A 21073-nucleotide genomic window follows, 5' to 3' on the forward strand; every position below is an offset into this window, starting at 1 on the left:
TGCTAGAACACGTATTCAGTATTTCAGTATTTTCGGCGCTAACATCAATTTTAATTTGTTTAACATAACAGTTTTTTAAGTTCTTTATTTTCGAGATCTATCGAGAACAGAGAAGTACACTTGCAGTGTGAAGAACAGACTGTATAGAAGACAAATTACAGAAAAAATACGCAGTTCACTGTTATACGAAAACGGAGAAAAATTTCAGGTCAAACCAGGGTAGCAAATCAGAAAATCAATTTAAGAGTAGACTTCAGAACACACTACACATAGTAATCACAAATGTGTCACAATATGGACAAATCTTGCAAATATGCATGTTCAGGTGTTAATAAGTTAAAGAACAGCAACTGTGAGAACATTTACACAGACAAACTGGACGAAATTTCAAAATATGATTTAAAGAACATCTGAATCTGTTTAGCATAAACCTGTCTGCATTTAGCATACACTCAAAACAACAAAACCAAATTGCCAGTGATACGACACGATGCCATCATTCCCATACGTCGCCAGAAAAGACAGCTTACTAAATATATTAGATGAAAAAGATATTGCCACATTTATAATGAAACATCCCGACATTATTTTAAATGAACAGACCGATCTAAAAGACAAAACATTCATCGAAAATTTCACTAGTATTCTTTAATATACAACACAATTGTTTTTTTATTAACAAAGATGATACAAATTCGAAATAACATCACATATAGTTTGATACAAGTCAAACGACATTTGCATATACAACAATTGTGACTTAGAACTGCGTAGTTTCGTAAATATGACTTACGCTGATTGGATATATATTCATAAGCTGTATAGCCGGCCGAAGTGGCCGTGCGGTTAAAGGCGCTGCAGTCTGGAACCGCGTGACCGCTACGGTCGCAGGTTCGAATCCTGCCTCGGGCATGGATGTTTGTGATGTCCTTAGTTTAGTTAGGTTTAACTAGTTCTGAGTTCTAGGGGACTAATGACCTCAGCAGTTGAGTCCCATAGTGCTCAGAGCCATTTGAACCATAAGCTGTATAATTCATATAATCGTATTATTATACGATTATTACAAAAAAATTGTCTTTGGCATACGCTAAAAAGCAGTACTTACAAGGCAATTTACATTACAATAGTATGAAAGTCACATAGCCATAAAACGCCACCGTATGTGCTACAAATAACGTGTTATAATAAAGATGTGTGTTTTATGTTGCAGATACTTCCGATGAACGCACGAAACTATTTTGGTAAAATAAATCAAGCGGTCTTAGTGTACCCCCTATGTCACATATTTTTATGCTCTTTAGACGACTCATTGTTACTATGACACTATGTCTCTACTGGCTTTTGAAAACCTTTAACTTACATACATGAGTGTTTAAACAAGCTTGTTAATGCGAGAGAGGATGAATAATTTATCTGGGTGGACAAATGTAGTCAGCGGCTGATTCTCAAAAATCATGGGCGAAATAAACATCGTCGTGTTCACGGCTTTTCTCTTTGGGAATATTATTGAAATATGGATAAAGATAACTGGTATTTAGTATATAAGTAAGACAGCTCCTATACGGGGGACAATGCCAGGGTGTGACTGCTCAGGTACAAATGACGTAACCTCAAGCGGCGTTTTGCAGTTTGCACCAGGTAAGCTGCGAGAAAGTGGTAGATTCGGTCGGTGCTTTACACGGCGAGGTACCACTGAATTTCCTGTCCACTCTGAGCTGTGCCATCAGCCTTGCTCGAGTTCCCGCACTCTTCCTTCGGTGCAGTTAGCGGAGTGCTACAGCAACACCTGTGAAACAGTAAATGATAGTCGTTGACAACAACAGTGTGTTGCAGCACTTCAGTTGAACTAGTCGATCTGCCTCCACTAAATAGAATATATTCTGATACTAGACCACATGAACTTAGTACTAAACAGGTATAGTGTAACTGTTGTTACGACAGGAGTGCTGAGCAGGCTTTTGGTGGGAGAAAGGAAGATGTATGTAATGCCCCGTCGACTACACGGTCATTACAGACGGTATGATCATATTAACTATTTGCATATCGAAAATATAGTGCTTGTTGTCAATAATAACAGAGAAACTTTAATACACGTAAAATTTGGCAACACCCCCCCCCCCCCCCCCCCCCATGAATATGTTGCATGGGCTTGCGACTGGTTTTGGTGTCACTGACCGCTTCATTCTTCTGAACCGACTCTGACTTGTCCACCGAGCTACATGGCGCAGCAGTTAAGACACTGCTTTTGCATTCGGAAGAACGCCGGTCGAGATCCCTGTTCAGCTATCCAGATTTAGGTTTTCCTTCGTTTTCCTAATCCGCTCGAGGCAAAAATGCCGGAGTGGTTCTTTTTAATACGACGTTAAACGCTGATTTTTCTTGTAACAGAGCTTTCTACGTTCAAGAATGTTGTTCACGTAACCATCATAGTTGGGCCTTGCGCGTTAATCTACAGTGGACTTATTTTTTTATGAACGCCGTCCAACGGCACTTCGTGGAGAAGCATGTTTGACTTACAGCTCATCGATGATTCTTGGACTGAACAAGGAGCGTGAACATGACTCTATACGGAAAATTTGATGTCGTGATATTGCGATACGGCAGGTGCATTTAACGCAATAATCTTATCACTGAACTTTAATAGCACTGAGGCAGTTTGTTCGGCTTGCTTGTGGCTTTCGGTTGTAGCTCACTGAATGAAACTTGGCTAAAGCAGATCTGTTCGTTTCATAGCAGGCATCTATGAAAGCGTCCAATAACGACCGCCGGTGGTACTCACGCCCATACCAGCCTAATGTTGAAGTAGTGGACAAGAGAAGAGTGTGCATGTCATCAACCGGCGAATATCGTTTTTTCTCTTGAAAAGAGCATCCATCGAAAAATAATTCTAACTGTAGAAACAAGTGTGCGAAATATCCGTTTGATGGCGCATGCCACGTTAACATGTGCGAGAGTATCGGGCTTCATTTGCACAGTTGTCAGTGCTGACACACACACGTTAAATATTTATAGAATAAAAATCCGCTTAATTTGCCAATAATTTTCTTAATTTATTCCACGACCGGCGCCAAGGTGGGCGCTGTGGTTTCTGGTCCTACGCTCCCACGCGTTTATTTGACGTGGGTGTGATTCCCCATGATTGACTGGCCCGACCGCCAAACATTTATGTTCTCCTCATTATTTGGTGCTTTAAGTCTTGAAACCGGTCGTGGAATAAATGAAGAAAATTGTTAGCAGCGAAGCGGATTTTTGTTCTACAAACACGTTCCTCAGTTGCGGATGTTCACCTAATCAAGTATTTTGTAAACACGTTAAAAATCGGAATGATGATATTGTGGATGTTTACTTCCGGCTGGCTGTCGGTCTGCTTCGAGTCAAACAGAGTCCTGCAAGCATGTCTTCGAAGCTGGAAGACATAAAGGTTGCTCTTCCAGAAGCTTCTTCAGTTTCTTTTTTACTGCAACCTCTCTTCTTTTTTCCACTGTAGTCTCCATCCCTATTGTATTTGCTTTTATTAAAGGTACCGTAACTATTTCACATATTGCCGCAACACTAAAAAACATTTTTTTTCTTAACTGGCTCAATCGCGGTCGTCGCGGCTGAGTAATTCCTAGTTCTTTCATATACCGATGTAAAACTTTTCTCTAGTAATTTTGATGCGTCCTAAGAATTAGACGGATAACAGAGTAGGCATTAGATGTATTTTGCTGCTGAATCTAGAAATGGGCTGACTAGCGCCACATTCATCTTGTTTCTTATTTCATCATCATCATCATCTTCAGCATCTTCTTCTTCTTCTGATGCGTATCAGTTGCTAGATGTGTTGTGATCACATGATCTGCCTTATTCACTACCACTGTCGCATGTAGGAACGATTATGCAGTTAGCAATTCTTTCCGTAAGCCAATAGGTTCTTTTTTCATTGGTTTCTGGGTTAAACACGGAATTCGAAAGAAAGATTTAATACTTTCAGCGCACTGATCAGCAGTTAGGCTGCTGTGTTTATCCTTCACTCCCATTCCCCTCTCATAATATGCGACAATGAAGACCTAGTGGACGTGGTAACGTTACTTACCAGTTATTAAAAGATGGAATCAGAAAAGTAATGGCGACTAGTAGCAAAAAAGAGATTTTTCAGATTTTGGGTAAATTGCCGGTACGCCTTTATATTCATAAAACAAGAAAGTAGACCTTTGTAAGCGCTGTACAACAAAATAAATTCTGCTTACCAAGACGGGGCTTAACAATTTTTTTCCATTATAGGTATGGTAAAAAATGTACACTTTGCTTGCTACGATATCCGAACCCAAGATACATTCTATTGAGATTCACAAATCCAACACTCAATACTGTTCCTACTTCACTAAAGATGTAAAAGAGCTGCAAAATTCTTGGATTATCTACTCGAGCCGATAAATTGTTGGCTATACACCAACAATAAAGTTAATTTCATTTTTTTGTAGAATAGAGGTTCATGCTGATATATACACAGGCAGTTACAGGGGGACGTACGTTTCAACATGGACTTAAAACGATGCAGCGACTTCATGTTCTTCACGTTAACATGTTATTGCCAGTGGAGAAAAAGCCGAAAGAGGCAGAAAAAAACCTGGGACCGACTTAGGATCAAAACACAGACTTTGATTTCGTAGTGTGATACTACCCTTAGGCGACACTTTACTGATATTTACTGTGCAACAAGTATCTAACAACGTAACAGTATTTGGGGACACTGAATGTTCCCAAAACTGCGGAGCGCGTTTCTAGCGCCAGTCCATCTAAACATTACGTAAATAAAAAACATAACGCACCTACACAACAGTAATTTAATATAACATAGAAGTATGTTGGTCTGGAATAGTAAGTGATGCAATAGCTGACTTAGATCCGTAGAGCCGGCCGGTGTGGCCGAGCGGTTCTAGGCGCTTCAGTCTGGAACCGCGCGACCGTCCTGCCTCGGGCATGGATGTATGTGATGTCCTTAGGTTAGTTAGGTTTAATTAGTTCTAAGTTCTAGGGGACTAATGACCTCAGATGTTAAGTCCCATAGTGCTCAGAGCCATTTGAACCATTTTTAGACCCGTAGAAATAGACAGGAAATATGGAGAAAGTAATACAGCAAAAAGAGGAGCAAGTAAATCAAGCGGATAAGATCTTAAATGAAAATAATGTCAGCGCAGATAGAGAAGAAAGATCTATGCTCGCTACGATTCGCAAGAGAAAATTGCGGTAGGTAGTCATAAAGTTTTAATTATCACCCCGAAAAACTAAAGTTATGTATTTAATATTTTGATTGTGCTGTAATTCGTTTTCCGCAACAACGCAAATGTAGTAGTTGTGTGACGCCAATCAAAACAGCTAAAAAAATCTGAAGTGGCCTGCATCTGGAAAATAAATACGTAAAATTTGTTTTTTTGAGGTGATAACTGAAAATTATGACTACCTGTCGCACGTTTGAGATGGAAATTGGAAATTTGTGGTAAGGTCTGGTGGGACCAAACTGCTGAGGTCATCGGTCCCTAAGCCTAACACTGTTTAATCTAACTTAAACTAACTTACGCTATGAACAAAACACACACCCATGCCCAAGGGAGGACTCGAACTTCCGACGGGGGGAGCCGCATGGACCGTTCAAGGCGCCTTAGAAAGAAACACATGTGTTGTTGTCATTGTATGTCGTGTGTCATTGACTGATAGGAACTGCTGGCGGTGGAAAAAGAGGAAGATTTACGGGATGATTTGGGAGGAAGAAGACAGTATCTTTTGATGGCAGAAAATAGCAAAAAGTGAAGTAGGAAATCCATAAACCACACTGTTAAGACTGCCATTAGGAAGAACATTTGATAAATAACACAGTTTACTTTCTGAATAGCTCTTGTTCCGTTTTTTAACTCCACCCGCCTTCCCCCCCCCCCCCCCCCCCCCCCCCCCCCACACACACAAGTTCGTTGCGGTTTTTCCATAAGTTTAATAAATGCAACAAGTACATATGACAGAAACTTCACTATTTACAGTAGTCTGCCAACTGGGCGATTCCGCGACTGTACTAATCACGTGATTTTGAGGCGGAGAACTCGTCGAGTCGCGCTTGGAGAGCTCATTTTCATCTGCAAAGGAACGTCCTTGAAGGTTGTTCGATAGAGAGAGGAAGCAAGATCAGGTGAATACGGTGGGTGCGGAAATAACTTCGGAACCCATCTCCTGTAGTGTCATTTGTCAGAGGAGCAGAATGCGGGCGGGCGTTATCGTAGAGTAGCATCAATTCACTCAGTTTTCCCCGGTCGTTGTTCTTGGACTGCGTCTGGAAGACGTCGTAGTTGTTGATAATAAACGTCAGCAGTGATGAGTATACCTCGGAGACGCAATTCGTAGGACACTATATCGTAGCTGTTCTATCAGACGCATAACATTATCGTTTGTGGTTGCGCGCAAGAGTTTGTACAGGGAGTTGCTGCTTTGTTTAGGGTCAAGCATTGCTTTCTTGCCCTTATGTTAACATAAGGACACCATTCCTCGTCACCAGTTCGATATAGGATAGGAATGATCGGTGTTGTTCACGAGCCAATTGATGAAGAGCAAGCTGAGACGAAAATATGGCCGCCCGCTGATTGTCGTGATTTTGGCTTAGAGCACGCGGTAGTTATTCACCCGATTTTTGAAACTTCCCCATTGCATATAAATATCGCACGATGGTGGAATGATGAAAGTTCATCACATTTGCTAGCTCTCGAGTACACACCGACGTGGATCATTGCGGATTAATGCGTTTAAACCAGGGGTGTCCAACCTATTCGGTTTGCAGGACTATATAGGGAGAAGACAAGTCGCACGTATCAAACCTAAAGGCTAACAAAAATCACCGAGAAAAAAGGAATAGACTAGTGATAGAATAGCTTCGTGTCACAGGAGTTTCAAATTGAAAATATTCAATTTATCGTAACTTTTATGGAACTTTTTTTTTTTTACCGACCTGTGATAGATACTACTAGGGCGGCATTGTTAACTGCTTTGGGCCGCATGCGGCTTACGGGTCGCGTGTTGGACACCCCTGGTTTAAACGATCTTCATCAAATCCCGATGACCTTCCTGAATATGGAGAGCCGCTAACGTCAAAAATATCCTCCTTTTAGGCGAGAAAACATTTTCTTGCCGTGCTCCGTCCAATAGCATTATCCTCATACAAGACGCAAATGTTTCTGGCTGTCTCCGTTGCTGTCATCCCTCTATTGAACTTGAACAGAAGAATATGTGAGAAATGTTCCGATTTCTCCAATTGGCACTCCATTTTCTGGCGTCCATAGCGCCACTCACTATCTCCAAATGACAAAATTACAATGCATAAACTCAATTATCAACAGTAAGTTACAAATAAAAAAGCAACAATCGATAAATAAACCCATAGCAGTCGGAATACCAACATACAAAACAAAGACAGTGTGACCTTATGCACGAACGTAATACTTTGGTTGTAGTGATCAGCATTTTCTTGCATTTGCTGCCTGTAGTTGCATCTAGGGCGTCTTATAGCAACACGAGATATCTGTAACGAGATATATGACAAAGGGGAATGGCCAGAGGACTTCCTTGCAACAGTTATGGTACCAATAGAGTAAAAGAGAAACACTAAAAATGTCTAATTTCTCATACAGCTAAAGTCTTGCTGAGAGTGTTGAATAGAAGGCTATATGGCAAGCTGGATAGAGGGATTGCAGAGAAGCAGTTCGGGATTAGAAGAGGAAAAGGAACAAGAGATGATATTGGCCTGTTAAGAACTATAGGTGAAAGATGTATGGAAAAAGGTAGAGAAATCTTTGCTGTTTTTGTAGATTTAGAAAAGGCTTCTGACAGAGTTCAGTGGAACAAGTTGATGGATATTTTGAAGAGGAAAGGAGTAGGTTGGAAAGAGAGACGACTGATACAGAATCTATATTTACACCAGAAGGTAAGGATAAGGATTGGAAATGAAATGTCAGAAGGGAGCAACATTGGACGAGGTGTTAGACAAGGTTGTTGCCTTTCCCCACTGTTGTTTAACGTATACCTTGAAGAGATTATTGCGAAAAGCTTGGATGGGAAAAGAAGAATATGTATTGGTGGAAAGAGAATAGAATGTATAAGATTTGCTGGTGACGTTAGTGGTAGAAAGTGAGCGGACAGTGAATAACATGCTTAAAGATCTGAATGAAGCTTCTGTGGAATATGGGATGCAAATAAACACAGCAAAAACAAAAAGTATGGTCATCAGTACAAGACACACACTGTCCGATATTAAAATAGGACAATCTACCATTAGCCAAGTAATTGCATTTAAATATCTTGGCAGCACAATAACTGAAGACTTGAGATGTCACCAGGAATTGAAAACTCGAATTGCCACAGCGAAGGAGGCATTCAACAGAAAGAGGAGACTCTTACGTGGCAAATTAGATAAAGAACTAAGGAAAAGGCTTGGCAAATGTTTTGCCTGGAGTGTGGCGCTATATGAGACGAGAGGATGAAAAAAGGTTAGAAGCATTTGAGATGTGGATGTGGAGGAGAATGGAGAGAATAAGCTGGATGGAAAGAGTGAGTAATGAAAGAGTATTGGAAAGGGCTGGTGAGAGAAGATGTCTGCCGAAGGTGTAAGAGAAAGGAAAAAGAACCGGTTGGGACATTCATTGAGAAGGGAGTGCTTGCTAGCAAGTGCTTTGGAAGGATTGGTTTGTGGGAGAAGACTGAGAGGAAGAAGGAGATACAAGATGATAGACAACATAAAGGGAAGAGGAAATTATGCAGACCTGAAGAGGATGGCAGAAGACCGGACAGCCTGGAGAACTACCATGTGAAAACCTGCCTTTTGGCAGAACACTGATGATGATGATGATGATGATGATGATGATAACAACTTATCTGATAAGACAGTGCCTCTGGAGACGAGTGCGGGTAGTGTGTACAATTTGCGGTGAGGGGAAGCCGCGCCACTCCTCGCCCCCCCTCCCCCTCCGGCGCTCCGCTTCCCGGGCCATGCGCGGTGGGCTGAATGAGCGGCGGCTAGCGGGCTACCCGCCGTCAGCGCCAGTGCTCGCGCGACTGCCGGGCAGAGTGCACCTATCAGGCGTTCGTTGCTCTTCATGTGGCTCAAGGATCCCAGTGACGCGTCGGCTGCCGTCAACGGCGACTGCCCTCGACAGGCGGCGCCCAACGAGTGAGTATCACAGAGGGCTTCCGTTCCGGGGCGCAAAACCAGGGAGGGCACTTGTCACACTGGTGCGCCCGTGTTTACAGCGTTCAGTAATGCACAACTCGCTCTTTGTCACTTGTTTTCTCACGCGTTATCTTCCCAGCATCCTATTATTCACCAACACTATCTTCCTCGGGCTGGCTATCAGCGCCAGCATTTTCCGCAAGCGCTTATTGTTACCTCGCAGACAACACACCATTTTCTTACTCATCAGCAAAGTAAACGCCAGTGTAAAGTTTCGTCGCGGATTAAGGCATTCCATCGCGCTGTCTTCGTCTCTAGGTCGTCGCTACTTGCCCCTGCAGTGACAATGCATTTTTTCTCCGTTCACATATAATCTGAATATACGTACGCCTTAGCCTCGAAATCTGCTTTCTGTGCTGCTTTCTCGTACGAGGAATCTTCCTCAAATTACACAGTTTATTTAACTTCTTTTTGGACGTGTTTAATTAGCGTTCCATTCTTTGTGCTGTATAAAGCCGCCACCAGTGAATCTGCTATTGGAGATGCCGGGATGGTTAACTTTGAACTGCCACATAGCCCAGCTGGAGTATCTCGACGCTGCGATAAGAGAGGCGTGGCCGCTAGGGCTGCTGCTGTCATGTGCTCACTCTGTTCTCTCGAGTGCGAGATAACTTCGGACCAAGAAATTGCATTGGACGTGCATAGCCGTGATGTGCATCACGCTAGCCCGTGTAAGGGAAGCACTGGTTTTTACGAGCACTCAGTATCATAAAAGGGAGATGGATGCTTAACATTCAGTCGAGATTACGCTTGCATTGGACGGTGATGTACCAAAGAAGCTACCATGGACTTTAAAAAAAAAAGGGGAACAGTCTAGTAGTTGTAGCGGCGAGACGAAACAGTGTAAAACGTAACAAGGGACTTCAACACTGCACAATTCCGAATGGTTTAGTAGGAGGTGGCGCACGAAAAGCAGGCCCCGAGGAATAGATTTCTCATTGTCGCCCGCCAGTTGTCATTTATTGTTTCGAAAATGTTCCGATTACGAAACTGTTCCCATTATGAAACTGTTCGGACTACGAAACTGTTGCGATTACGTTTTGCATTGTTAGTATTGTATCAATATTCAATTATTACACTTTATTTTTTGTAGTAACTGTTCTTGTCGGGCAAATCTGCGTGTTTAACTTGCGAGCAGTCTGCACTCGGGGCCCGTTTTTGTGCGTCACCCTTTATTACAAGTACTGTGGTTCAGTTCTCAGTTAAGAACATCATTACTTGTAAGTGAGGCTGTTCATTAAGTTTCTAAGTGAGCAGACTATTGCATGCTGTTGCCTCATTATATACTTTTTTTCCATTTGCGACGTTTGGGTATACATCGTAATTTCTCTATTTCTTCAAGGAATACGCTACATGAAAAGACCGATTTAAGAAATAAGTTAGTGTGTGGCCGAAAAGTATCAACAGAGAATGCGAGTGTGCTGCCCAGAGGCTAAGATAGACGTGTTTACACAATGCCCAGGAGCTGATGTGAAATCCGACAGCGCGTCACTTGGTTAGTCACGGACCCGGGGACGACGTCACGGAAGTGCGTGTTCCCGCTTCTTGGCCGTCTGCCGTGTTTTTCCGCACCTACCCGCGCCGCGCCTTTGTGCTGTTTATAAAGAACAGCTGTTCAGCCAGGAGAGGCGTCGCACGCACGTTGACCTTGACCGTGCTTCGCACACCCTTCTACCCCGCCGCCCCCCACCACGAGCTACGCCCGCTTCCCAGCTTCTGCTTTCCTCGGCGAGTAAGTGTAGTTTTTTGTTGAATCAACCTGTATACAGTCGCTTGACAGGTTTCCACTGTCATTCCCTCTTCCGCACACTGAGGGAAGAACGAGTTAAAATACCAACTGCATCATTCGCATTTACGATTTTCCCTGGCTTCAGATAAGTGCTGAGCTTCTTTCCTCAGCAGAGCCATGGCCCATCCGTTTTCTTCTCCGAAATTCCATAGCTACGTTAATATTTCTGCTGCAGCCACCATGATGTCGACGAGTCCTGACATTCAAAACTTATTTTTCTGTTGTTTTATCATTTACTCTACAATGTTACCTACCGTTCTTTCCAGTGATGGAACAAGTGTTTCTAGCCCTATAGCTTTGTTTCATGAAATTCCTTGAAGACTCGTCGCTGAATTTACACACCTCGCCTGTGATCTTATTTGCTTTTTATTGACGAAATTTATTGGTTTATGTTTAAAATAAAGATTTTTGTTTTAACCAAGTAACCTGTTTTTCTTCTTTGTATTGCTAATACTTCTTCGTATTGAATTAGCTGCGAAGTGGAGCAGCCTCTGTTCTCTTGCATTCTGACAGGAAGTAATTGTTTTCGAATTTAATTTCTTATAAAACAAGCTCCATCTAAAGTGTGCTTTAAAAGGGAACAAATGTAATATTTTTAAAGAAACTTAGAACAGTCACCGTAAATACTGAATTTTCAAACAGTAGTTCTGTTTTAAGAACAAGTATTTTGTTGTTTGCGTTAGAATCTTTAATCCTACCACGAATTTTCTCGTGTTTCATAAAAAAATACCAGCACTACCTACTAATTCTCTTTGTCGGATGGTGTATGGTGCGCGACTGACATACACTCCTGGAAATTGAAATAAGAACACCGTGAATTCATTGTCCCAGGAAGGGGAAACTTTATTGACACATTCCTGGGGTCAGATACATCACATGATCACACTGACAGAACCACAGGCACATAGACACAGGCAACAGAGCATGCACAATGTCGGCACTAGTACAGTGTATATCCACCTTTCGCAGCAATGCAGGCTGCTATTCTCCCATGGAGATGATCGTAGAGATGCTGGATGTAGTCCTGTGGAACGGCTTGCCATGCCATTTCCACCTGGCGCCTCAGTTGGACCAGCGTTCGTGCTGGACGTGCAGACCGCGTGAGACGACGCTTCATCCAGACCCAGACATGCTCAATGGGGGACAGATCCGGAGATCTTGCTGGCCAGGGTAGTTGACTTACACCTTCTAGAGCACGTTGGGTGGCACGGGATACATGCGGACGTGCATTGTCCTGTTGGAACAGCAAGTTCCCTTGCCGGTCTAGGAATGGTAGAACGATGGGTTCGATGACGGTTTGGATGTACCGTGCACTATTCAGTGTCCCCTCGACGATCACCAGTGGTGTACGGCCAGTGTAGGAGATCGCTCCCCACACCATGATGCCGGGTGTTGGCCCTGTGTGCCTCGGTCGTATGCAGTCCCGATTGTGGCGCTCACCTGCACGGCGCCAAACACGCATACGACCATCATTGGTACCAAGGCAGAAGCGACTCTCATCGCTGAAGACGATACGTCTCCATTCGTCCCTCCATTCACGCCTGTCGCGACACCACTGGAGGCGGGCTGCACGATGTTAGTGCGTGAGCGGAAGACGGCCTAACGGTGTGCGGGACCGTAGCCCAGCTTCATGGAGACGGTTGCGAATGGTCCTCGCCGATACCCCAGGAGCAACAGTGTCCCTAATTTGCTGGGAAGTGGTGGTGCGGTCCCCTACGGCACTGCATAGGATCCTACGGTCTTGGCGTGCATCCGTGCGTCGCTGCGGTCCGGTCCCAGGTCGACGGGCACGTGCACCTTCCGCCGACCACTGGCGACAACATCGATGTACTGTGGAGACCTCACGCCCCACGTGTTGAGCAATTCGGCGGTACGTCCACCCGGCCTCCCGCATGCCCACTATACGCCCTCGCTCAAAGTCCGTCAACTGCACATACGGTTCACGTCCACGCTGTCGCGGCATGCTACCAGTGTTAAAGATTGCGATGGAGCTCCGTATGCCACGGCAAACTGGCTGACACTGACGGCGGCGGTGCACAAATGCTGCGCAGCTAGCGCCATTCGACGGCCAACACCGCGGTTCCTGGTGTGTCCGCTGTGCCGTGCGTGTGATCATTGCTTGTACAGCCCTCTCGCAGTGTCCGGAGCAAGTATGGTGGGTCTGACACACCGGTGTCAATGTGTTCTTTTTTCCATTTCCAGGAGTGTAGTATGTATAGAACTGATGGAGTGAGAGTCGATCTCCAGCGGGTTACACATGTTAGCGGTCGTTCTGAGCTGTAAGACTGAAGAATTTCTAGGATGTAAAACAGCTGCAGTTGGTTTTTATTTGTCAACCTGCAACCGATTTGTCTGTATTGCACCATCTTCACGCTATATAAAACATAATCAGCTTAAAATCATACAACACATATCCTTACAATCTGACCTCTTCGTGGTATACAAAACGTGCCAAAAAATATCTCTGAGCACTATGGGACTTAACATCTATGGTCATCATTCCCCTAGAACTTAGAACTACTTAAACCTAACTAACCTAAGGACATCACACAACACCCAGTCATCACGAGGCAGAGAAAATCCCTGACCCCGCCGGGAATCGAACCCGGGAACACGGGCAAACGTGCCAAAAATCACATGGGAAAAATCACATGCCTTCACGATTGAAGTACTGCACATTCACGACGTTGTTGGGACGTTGCATCAAAGAAAATGATTTCCTATGGAGGAAATTCTACAATTAAATATCACTGCGTAATTTTATCAGTTTCGGTGACGCAACATTTTGATAAAGTCGTGTGTGTACTGTACAATCATTGTAATTACACGTGACATGTCCATGTGAATTCTGACAAGTTTTGTTACCATAAAGTAGTGATATTGGAGGAATAGGTTTTGTGATGCGCAGGTGGCCATGTTTTATACAGTACAGCCTGAAACTGGTCCAGTATAGACCGAAATCGGTTGCTCAGTAATGAATAACAAAGAAATCCAGCTGTTAGAAGTTCCAACCACTTGACTACATAAGTTGTTTTTTTTTTGTTTTCTGCTGACTGTGCTGTGATCCTGTGGACAGTAGATTAGTAATTTACCTGATGCAGCAATTATCAAGTGCGTTATAAACTCCTGGAAATTGAAATAAGAACACCGTGAATTCATTGTCCTAGGAAGGGGAAACTTTATTGACACATTCCTGGGGTCAGATACATCACATGATCACACTGACAGAACCACAGGCACATAGACACAGGCAAATGCAGGCTGCTATTCTCCCATGGAGACGATCGTAGAGATGCTGGATGTAGTCCTGTGGAACGGCTTGCCATGCCATTTCCACCTGGCGCCTCAGTTGGACCAGCGTTCGTGCTGGACGTGCAGACCGCGTGAGACGACGCTTCATCCAGTCCCAAACATGCTCAATGGGGGACAGATCTGGAGATCTTGCTGGCCAGGGTAGTTGACTTACACCTTCTAGAGCACGTTGGGTGGCACGGGATACATGCGGACGTGCATTGTCCTGTTGGAACAGCAAGTTCCCTTGCCGGTCTAGGAATGGTAGAACGATGGGTTCGATGACGGTTTGGATGTACCGTGCACTATTCAGTGTCCCCTCGACGATCACCAGTGGTGTACGGCCAGTGTAGGAGATGGCTCCCCACACCATGATGCCGGGTGTTGGCCCTGTGTGCCTCGGTCGTATGCAGTCCTGATTGTGGCGCTCACCTGCACGGCGCCAAACACGCATACGACCATCATTGGCACCAAGGCAGAAGCGACTCTCATCGCTGAAGACGACACGTCTCCATTCGTCCCTCCATTCACGCCTGTCGCGACACCACTGGAGGCGGGCTGCACGATGTTAGTGCGTGAGCGGAAGACGGCCTAACGGTGTGCGGGACCGTAGCCCAGCTTCATGGAGACGGTTGCGAATGGTCCTCGCCGATACCCCAGGAGCAACAGTGTCCCTAATTCGCTGGGAAGTGGCGGTGCGGTCCCCTACGGCACTGCGTAGGATCCTACGGTCTTGGCGTGCATCCGTGCGTCGCTGCGGTCCGGTCCCAGGTCGACGGGCACGTGCACCTTCCGCCGACCACTGGCGACAACATCGATGTACTGTGGAGACCTCACGCCCCACGTGTTGAGCAATTCGGCGGTACGTCCACCCGGCCTCCCGCATGCCCACTATACGCCCTCGCTCAAAGTCCGTCAACTGCACATACGGTTCACGTCCACGCTGTCGCGGCATGCTACCAGTGTTAAAGACTGCGATGGAGCTCCGTATGCCACGGCAAACTGGCTGACACTGACGACGGCGGTGCACAAATGCTGCGCAGCTAGCGCCATTCGACGGCCAACACCGCGGTTCCTGGTGTGTCCGCTGTGCCGTGCGTGTGATCATTGCTTGTACAGCCCTCTCGCAGTGTCCGGAGCAAGTATGGTGGGTGTGACACACCGGTGTCAATGTGTTCTTTTTTCCATTTCCAGGAGTGTAGTTTAGAAGGATTTTTTGAGATACTAAAGTTTAAGCAAGGATAATAAATCACAGGAGGCACAAAGAACTGCAGTTATTTCGTTAAAGTTTGATCAACAGAAACCAGATGTAATTCATTGAAAATTTCTGCTGTGTGTTCCCAAAATGTGGCTTGGCGTCCCATTTTATAATGTTACTAAATATTGGGCCGCGCGGGATTAGCCGAGCGGTCTTAGGCGCTGCAGTCATGGACTGTGAGGCTAGGGTTAATGTTGATAGGGGGAGATTTACAATCGTTTGCATAGCCCGTGAAAGTCCCGCGTGTTCTATTTATCCTGTTGTTATTGGGCGGAGTTTCCATGGCCTTCGCTACATTCTGCTTTTTCCTCGTGACTACCTTTGGTTCCTCCAGTAGTCATAAAGTCACTGGTAATATGCATGACTCCATGTTCTGCTCTTGGAGAAGGGCGTATATTCTATTAGTATTTCCTATTATCTTTCTTTCGCCATATTCAGTATACGGTATATCCATCCGATTCTTATGATTTTTCCTTAATAGCGCCTTGTCTTTTCTCTTAATTCATCATACAGTACTCGTTCTGTGATAGATACTCAGCAGACTCTTCGTAGGAAGTCTATATTTGCTGTCCGGAGAGCCATTTTATAGTTTTTTTTCCTCTCTATGACTAATAACATGCCGAACCACATGCCAAAATAAAACCTACACTCTGCACAGTGTCAGTTTTGTACTTTTTTGTCCGAATCTATAAAATACGAACTCATTTTTTATATTGTTTTGTATTGTAAATGTTTCCTGGGTATATTCTACACTAGTTTGCAGAGCTCAAGGTTGAAAGTAACTTTCGCATGATATGTCACTGCCAAGTAACTTAGCTCGGTGAAACTTGGACAACGCATAAAAAAACTGCTACAGTATAATACAGAAAATATCTGAAAGAAATACTCAATGAGACCAACAGAAATTACACTTTTATTCGAGACAATGATTACACTGAAGCTACCGCTGTTTATGATGGTGCGCTGGACATTACAAAGAGGGACATGGTTCCCAATAGGATGGGTTATCAACACAAACGGCAGTTCATGTTCAGGAACTGCTCCCATGCTGGCTTCAAGGTAGGTAAGGAGTTCTTGTGGTAGGACGTCCTATCCATCGACCTGAGCGGTTGACAACTGCTGGGTGGGAGTTGGATATATAGCTCTGCACTATGTCTCCCCAACTCATCCCACTCGTGCTCGGCGAAACTGAAGTCTGGGGATGGGCAGGCCAGTCCGTTCGCTGAATATCCTCTCGTTCCAAGCGCTACTCAACCTGGCACTGTTCGATGCGGTCGCGGATTGTCATCCATAAAAATTAACTCAGCGAGGAATATATCCCCGAAAAGACGCACGTGAGGAAGGAGTACAGTGTCACAATAACAACCGGTGAGAGTACCGAGTTCAAGAATTTGCTAACATTATGGCTCCCCCATCACAACAACTGGACCATAAAAAAAAGAGAAAAGAGGTGCTGATGAACGCGCTCTCATACAGCGAGTGATGGGCACCCAGGAACATTAAGCTGGTCGTTCAGATATTATAGTATGGGGAGGCATTATTTTGTATAGGCGTACGTGACACAGTACAGCTACCGATCAACGTTATTGTTACACTGCGCTCCTTGCGCATGGTTGCCTTTCAGGGGTGCGTGAGACCTAACTTCACTCTTACGGATGACAATGCGCGACCGCATCGAACTGCGCAGGTGGAGGAGCTCTTGGAAAGAAAGGATGCTCGGCGATTGGACTGCCTGCCCGTTCTCTCGCCTTAAATTCCATTGAGCATCTGTGTGATGCGATGGGCAGACGTATTCCAGCACTCCATAGGCACCAACGACAATCCAACAGTTATCGACCTTGCTGGTGGAGGATTGAAACCCCATACCGTAAGAGTTCCTACCTACCTTGTGGCCAGCATGGGTGCACGCTGCAGAACATGTATTGCCGTCCGTGGTGATCATACACCCTATTAAGAACCATGTCCCGCCTTTTGTAAGGTCCAGGAAACAACCATAAGTCGTGGTGACTTCAGAACAATTATCCTCTTTGAATAATAGTGTCATTTCAGTTCGACTCACTGCCTATTTCTTTCAGTTACCTTATGTACCACACCGTAGCAGTTCTTTCCGTGTACGGTCCAGATTTCATCGAGTTGTTACTTGCCACGGACACAACACGCAAGAGCTACTTTCGTTCTTAAGTTTTGCACACCAGTATCTTCAGAGATTTTAAGCTTCCCAGATGCCTGGTCTCGTTAAATTTTATGAATTCTTTCATTTATTGCTGTGGATCTGTTTTGATCTACTATTCTGAAGTATTCTGTTTTACGCATACTGTCTCTGGGAAAAAGAGTAAAATAAATCCTAGCTTACCGTAACTTATATTACAGTGGGATTGGTTTCGGTTGTTAAATGTTGAAGAAGTATCACTTGGGTAGGGATGTAGTGATACAAATGCCTGGGCGTTCTGCGGACTGACGACAAGACCCATCCATTCCTAACACAGGAAGCGTCACGCATCGTCAAGAGAGAGCTGTAGACAATGGGGGGCATTGTACGGAACCACGTATTACGGCGCGAGACGTGTTTGCTTCTAGGCGTGCAGCTTCGGCAAGCTATTCGTGGACTCAGTTGGAGATCATGACTAGCCGCACAGCTGTTGTGTCACTTAAACCGTCGTGAGAGGAATACGGGGAATGTCACGTTTCTTGCATCCCAGCTGCAAGGTGTGACAGCTGTTACAAATAACGATTCATAGACTACTTTATTTGCTTGTTTCTAATGTTTGTCAGTTATAACGCGCAGTACTTCAGTCACCGTTGAAACACGTTAAATCTTGTAAACATTTTATGGAAGGATTGTTACATTCGTGTAAGCCATTCGGTTGGAGAGGTTTTGGGTGTCGTCGCTCGATCGTCACCATCAGAAACGTCTGTATCTACATTCATACGCTAAAAACCACTATGAAGTGCATTACGAAGGGTACTTTTCATTGTACCAGATGTAACTGTTGTGGAGCACGGGAAGAATGACTGCTTAAACGCATCGGTGCGTGCTGTAATTACTGCAGTACGTAGGTGGCTCTGGTATATTCTTAGATTCCTCACTTAATAGTGGTTCTTGAAACTTTGCGATTAGGTTTCCGAAGGGTAGCTTGCGTCTATCTTCAAACATCTACCAGTTCACGTTTTTCAGCATTTTCGTGACGTTCTCCCGTGGGGCGAGGAAACCTGTGATCATTCGTATATATGGAGATGGTATCTGTTCTTTCGGACATATACGTCAACGGGGACAGTTGAAAACGTGTGCCCCGACCGGGACGCGAACCCGGGATCTCCTGCTTACATGGCAGGCGCTCTGTCCATCTTAGCCACCGAGGGCACAGAGGATAGTGCGACTGCAGGGATCCACATTCCCAACTTAATGTCCACACACTACATTCGCAGTGCCCCTGCCCACTACACTCATTACTCGCGCAGACAATCTGACCGAGTCCCGTAAGAGTTCGGGCAATGCGTGTGCATCCGCACAGAAGAAGGAGGTCATGGCCGGTTAGCCTTAACTATATATGGAGATGGTATCTGTTCTTTCGGACATGTCCGAAAGAACAGATACCACGTTGAAACTCACTTAAATCCTGATAACCTTCCATATTAGCAGCAGTAACCGATCTAACAACTGCACCGTTTTCTGCCTGTTTACATATATATCTGTACTTGAAAACGCATGCGTATACCAGTTTCTTTGGCGCTTCGGTGTATGACAGACTGGCTTCAGCGATATAAGTCTATAATTTTGAGCGTATCTTCGATGATCTTTGTTGAAAACTGGAATGACGACCCTATTTAGAATCACTGGGAAAGTGAATTTTATTTGCCGAGAAAATAGCGTGTCCTCAGATTTGGGTAGTACGATATTCAGTAGCTGGATACTTGTCGGTGACGACAAAAAAGTGTTTCCAGCAGCAACTGAAAACGGCTGCAGCCTACTAAAACAGACGTGGCGCAGTATACACATCAAAATGACGTGTCTGAAACTTCGTATATGAACACTAATTCGAGAGCCGCTACGGTCGAACACATTGACCCGGTAAACGAATGTCTGCTACAGCCAGGCGATAGGATTAAGGGGAAGGGAGATTGGGTTTAACGTCCCGACGGCATCGAGGGTCTTTAGAGACGGAGCAGAAGCTCGGATTGCATCAAGGATGGGGAAGCAAATCGGTTGTGCCCTTTCAAAGGAACCATCCCCGCATATGCCTGCAGTGATTTAGGGAAATCACGGAAAACCTAAATCTGGATGGGCGGACCCGTGTTTTAACCGCCGTTCTCCGGAATGCGACTCCCGTGCAGTAACCACTGCGCCACCTCGATCGGTGATCGTATTAAGTGCGAAGATTTATGTAGTAGTCCAATGAACAAACTCATAAATTTCACAGTTCGCACAATCTGCAAAAAAAAAAGGCGACGATTAGTGGACCTGCATTGAGCTAGCATAGCTGAATGCACGACAAGAAGTGTGACATTAACGCTTCAACAGATTCCAAAATTCGCTGACAGTTTTAGGCATCTTTACAAATCCTGGCAAAAATTGTAGTCGATGGTGATTGGTTTGAAGGCGAATAATGCAATTTCGTCACTGACTCCTGTTTTCTTACTTTCGGGTAAATTTTCGTACGCATCAGACAGATTCAGAAGCATGTAATTATGAGTACTGTGTGCAACCGTGTAAACAGGCTGATGGGGCTTAGATTGGAAAGCTTTAGTCACAGCATCGTTTCGGAGCAATGGCTCTTTTCAGGACAAAAGCTGTAGAAGAGGGTAATTGTAACTACAGCGGCGGAAAATCGAGAAGACCGATTTTGAAATATTTAAACAATCAAGTACGTTAAACGCGCTCTCGAAATTTATAAAGCTCTGATGGCAAAAAAGCAGATGTCATACAACCTTTGCAGCCAATCGCAAGCCAAGTGAGTATCTCTCTTTTATCATTTGGAAAGCAGTTGCCGTAGAACAAGTCACTATATATCCAGTGAATGTTTAAACAGATTGTATATGGCACTTTGTTTTGTGTTCACTGCAGAAAGAAAAACAGATGTATCTAGCGGGCATTCGAAGCAGAATGATTACCATTCTTTTGTGAGTTCCTCGCTGCTCACTGCTAAAAACATTTCTACAGAGACAAAAAACTGTATTTATAGGATAAACAAACAGACTAAACTACTCTGATATTATGGTATGTGACGCGTGACAACAAGTGATAAAAGTATTGATTTGTTCATTGCCCCAGCCCCTTGTTGCCCTAAGTCCTACGTAGATACAGTAGACACACAAAAAAACTGAAATTGATGTAAACCGGAAATGCTCATTTGTATAAGCTGTTCCAGATTTGTTCCATTCGAAACGAATTATGTTCTTACTAGCGCACAGACAAGAAAGTAAAAGCCACCTGCTCACTCGAAAATATTACTTATAAGTAGAGTCAATGGAAATGAGGTGCACTTGTTCTTAA

The 21073-nt window shown here is 44.5% G+C and overlaps 1 protein-coding gene across 3 annotated transcripts in view; it reads left to right on the plus strand.

Moving 5' to 3' along the window:
• The window catches only part of LOC126413160 (cytosolic purine 5'-nucleotidase), a 465386-nt gene that overhangs the window by 213268 nt on the left and 231045 nt on the right, over window positions 1-21073 (plus strand). Inside the window, exon 1 of one of the 3 annotated variants that reach the window (XM_050083072.1) lies at window positions 9056-9184. The exons of the other annotated variants lie outside the window; for them this stretch is intronic. Within the exon in view, the coding sequence (XP_049939029.1) occupies window positions 9111-9184 (74 nt within the window). The 5' untranslated portion in view covers window positions 9056-9110. Of the gene's footprint in view, window positions 1-9055; window positions 9185-21073 lie in introns of those variants that run through there. 3 annotated transcript variants of the gene reach the window in all.

This window comes from Schistocerca serialis, chromosome 1, assembly GCF_023864345.2.
Source record: "Schistocerca serialis cubense isolate TAMUIC-IGC-003099 chromosome 1, iqSchSeri2.2, whole genome shotgun sequence".
NCBI lineage: Eukaryota > Metazoa > Arthropoda > Insecta > Orthoptera > Acrididae > Schistocerca > Schistocerca serialis.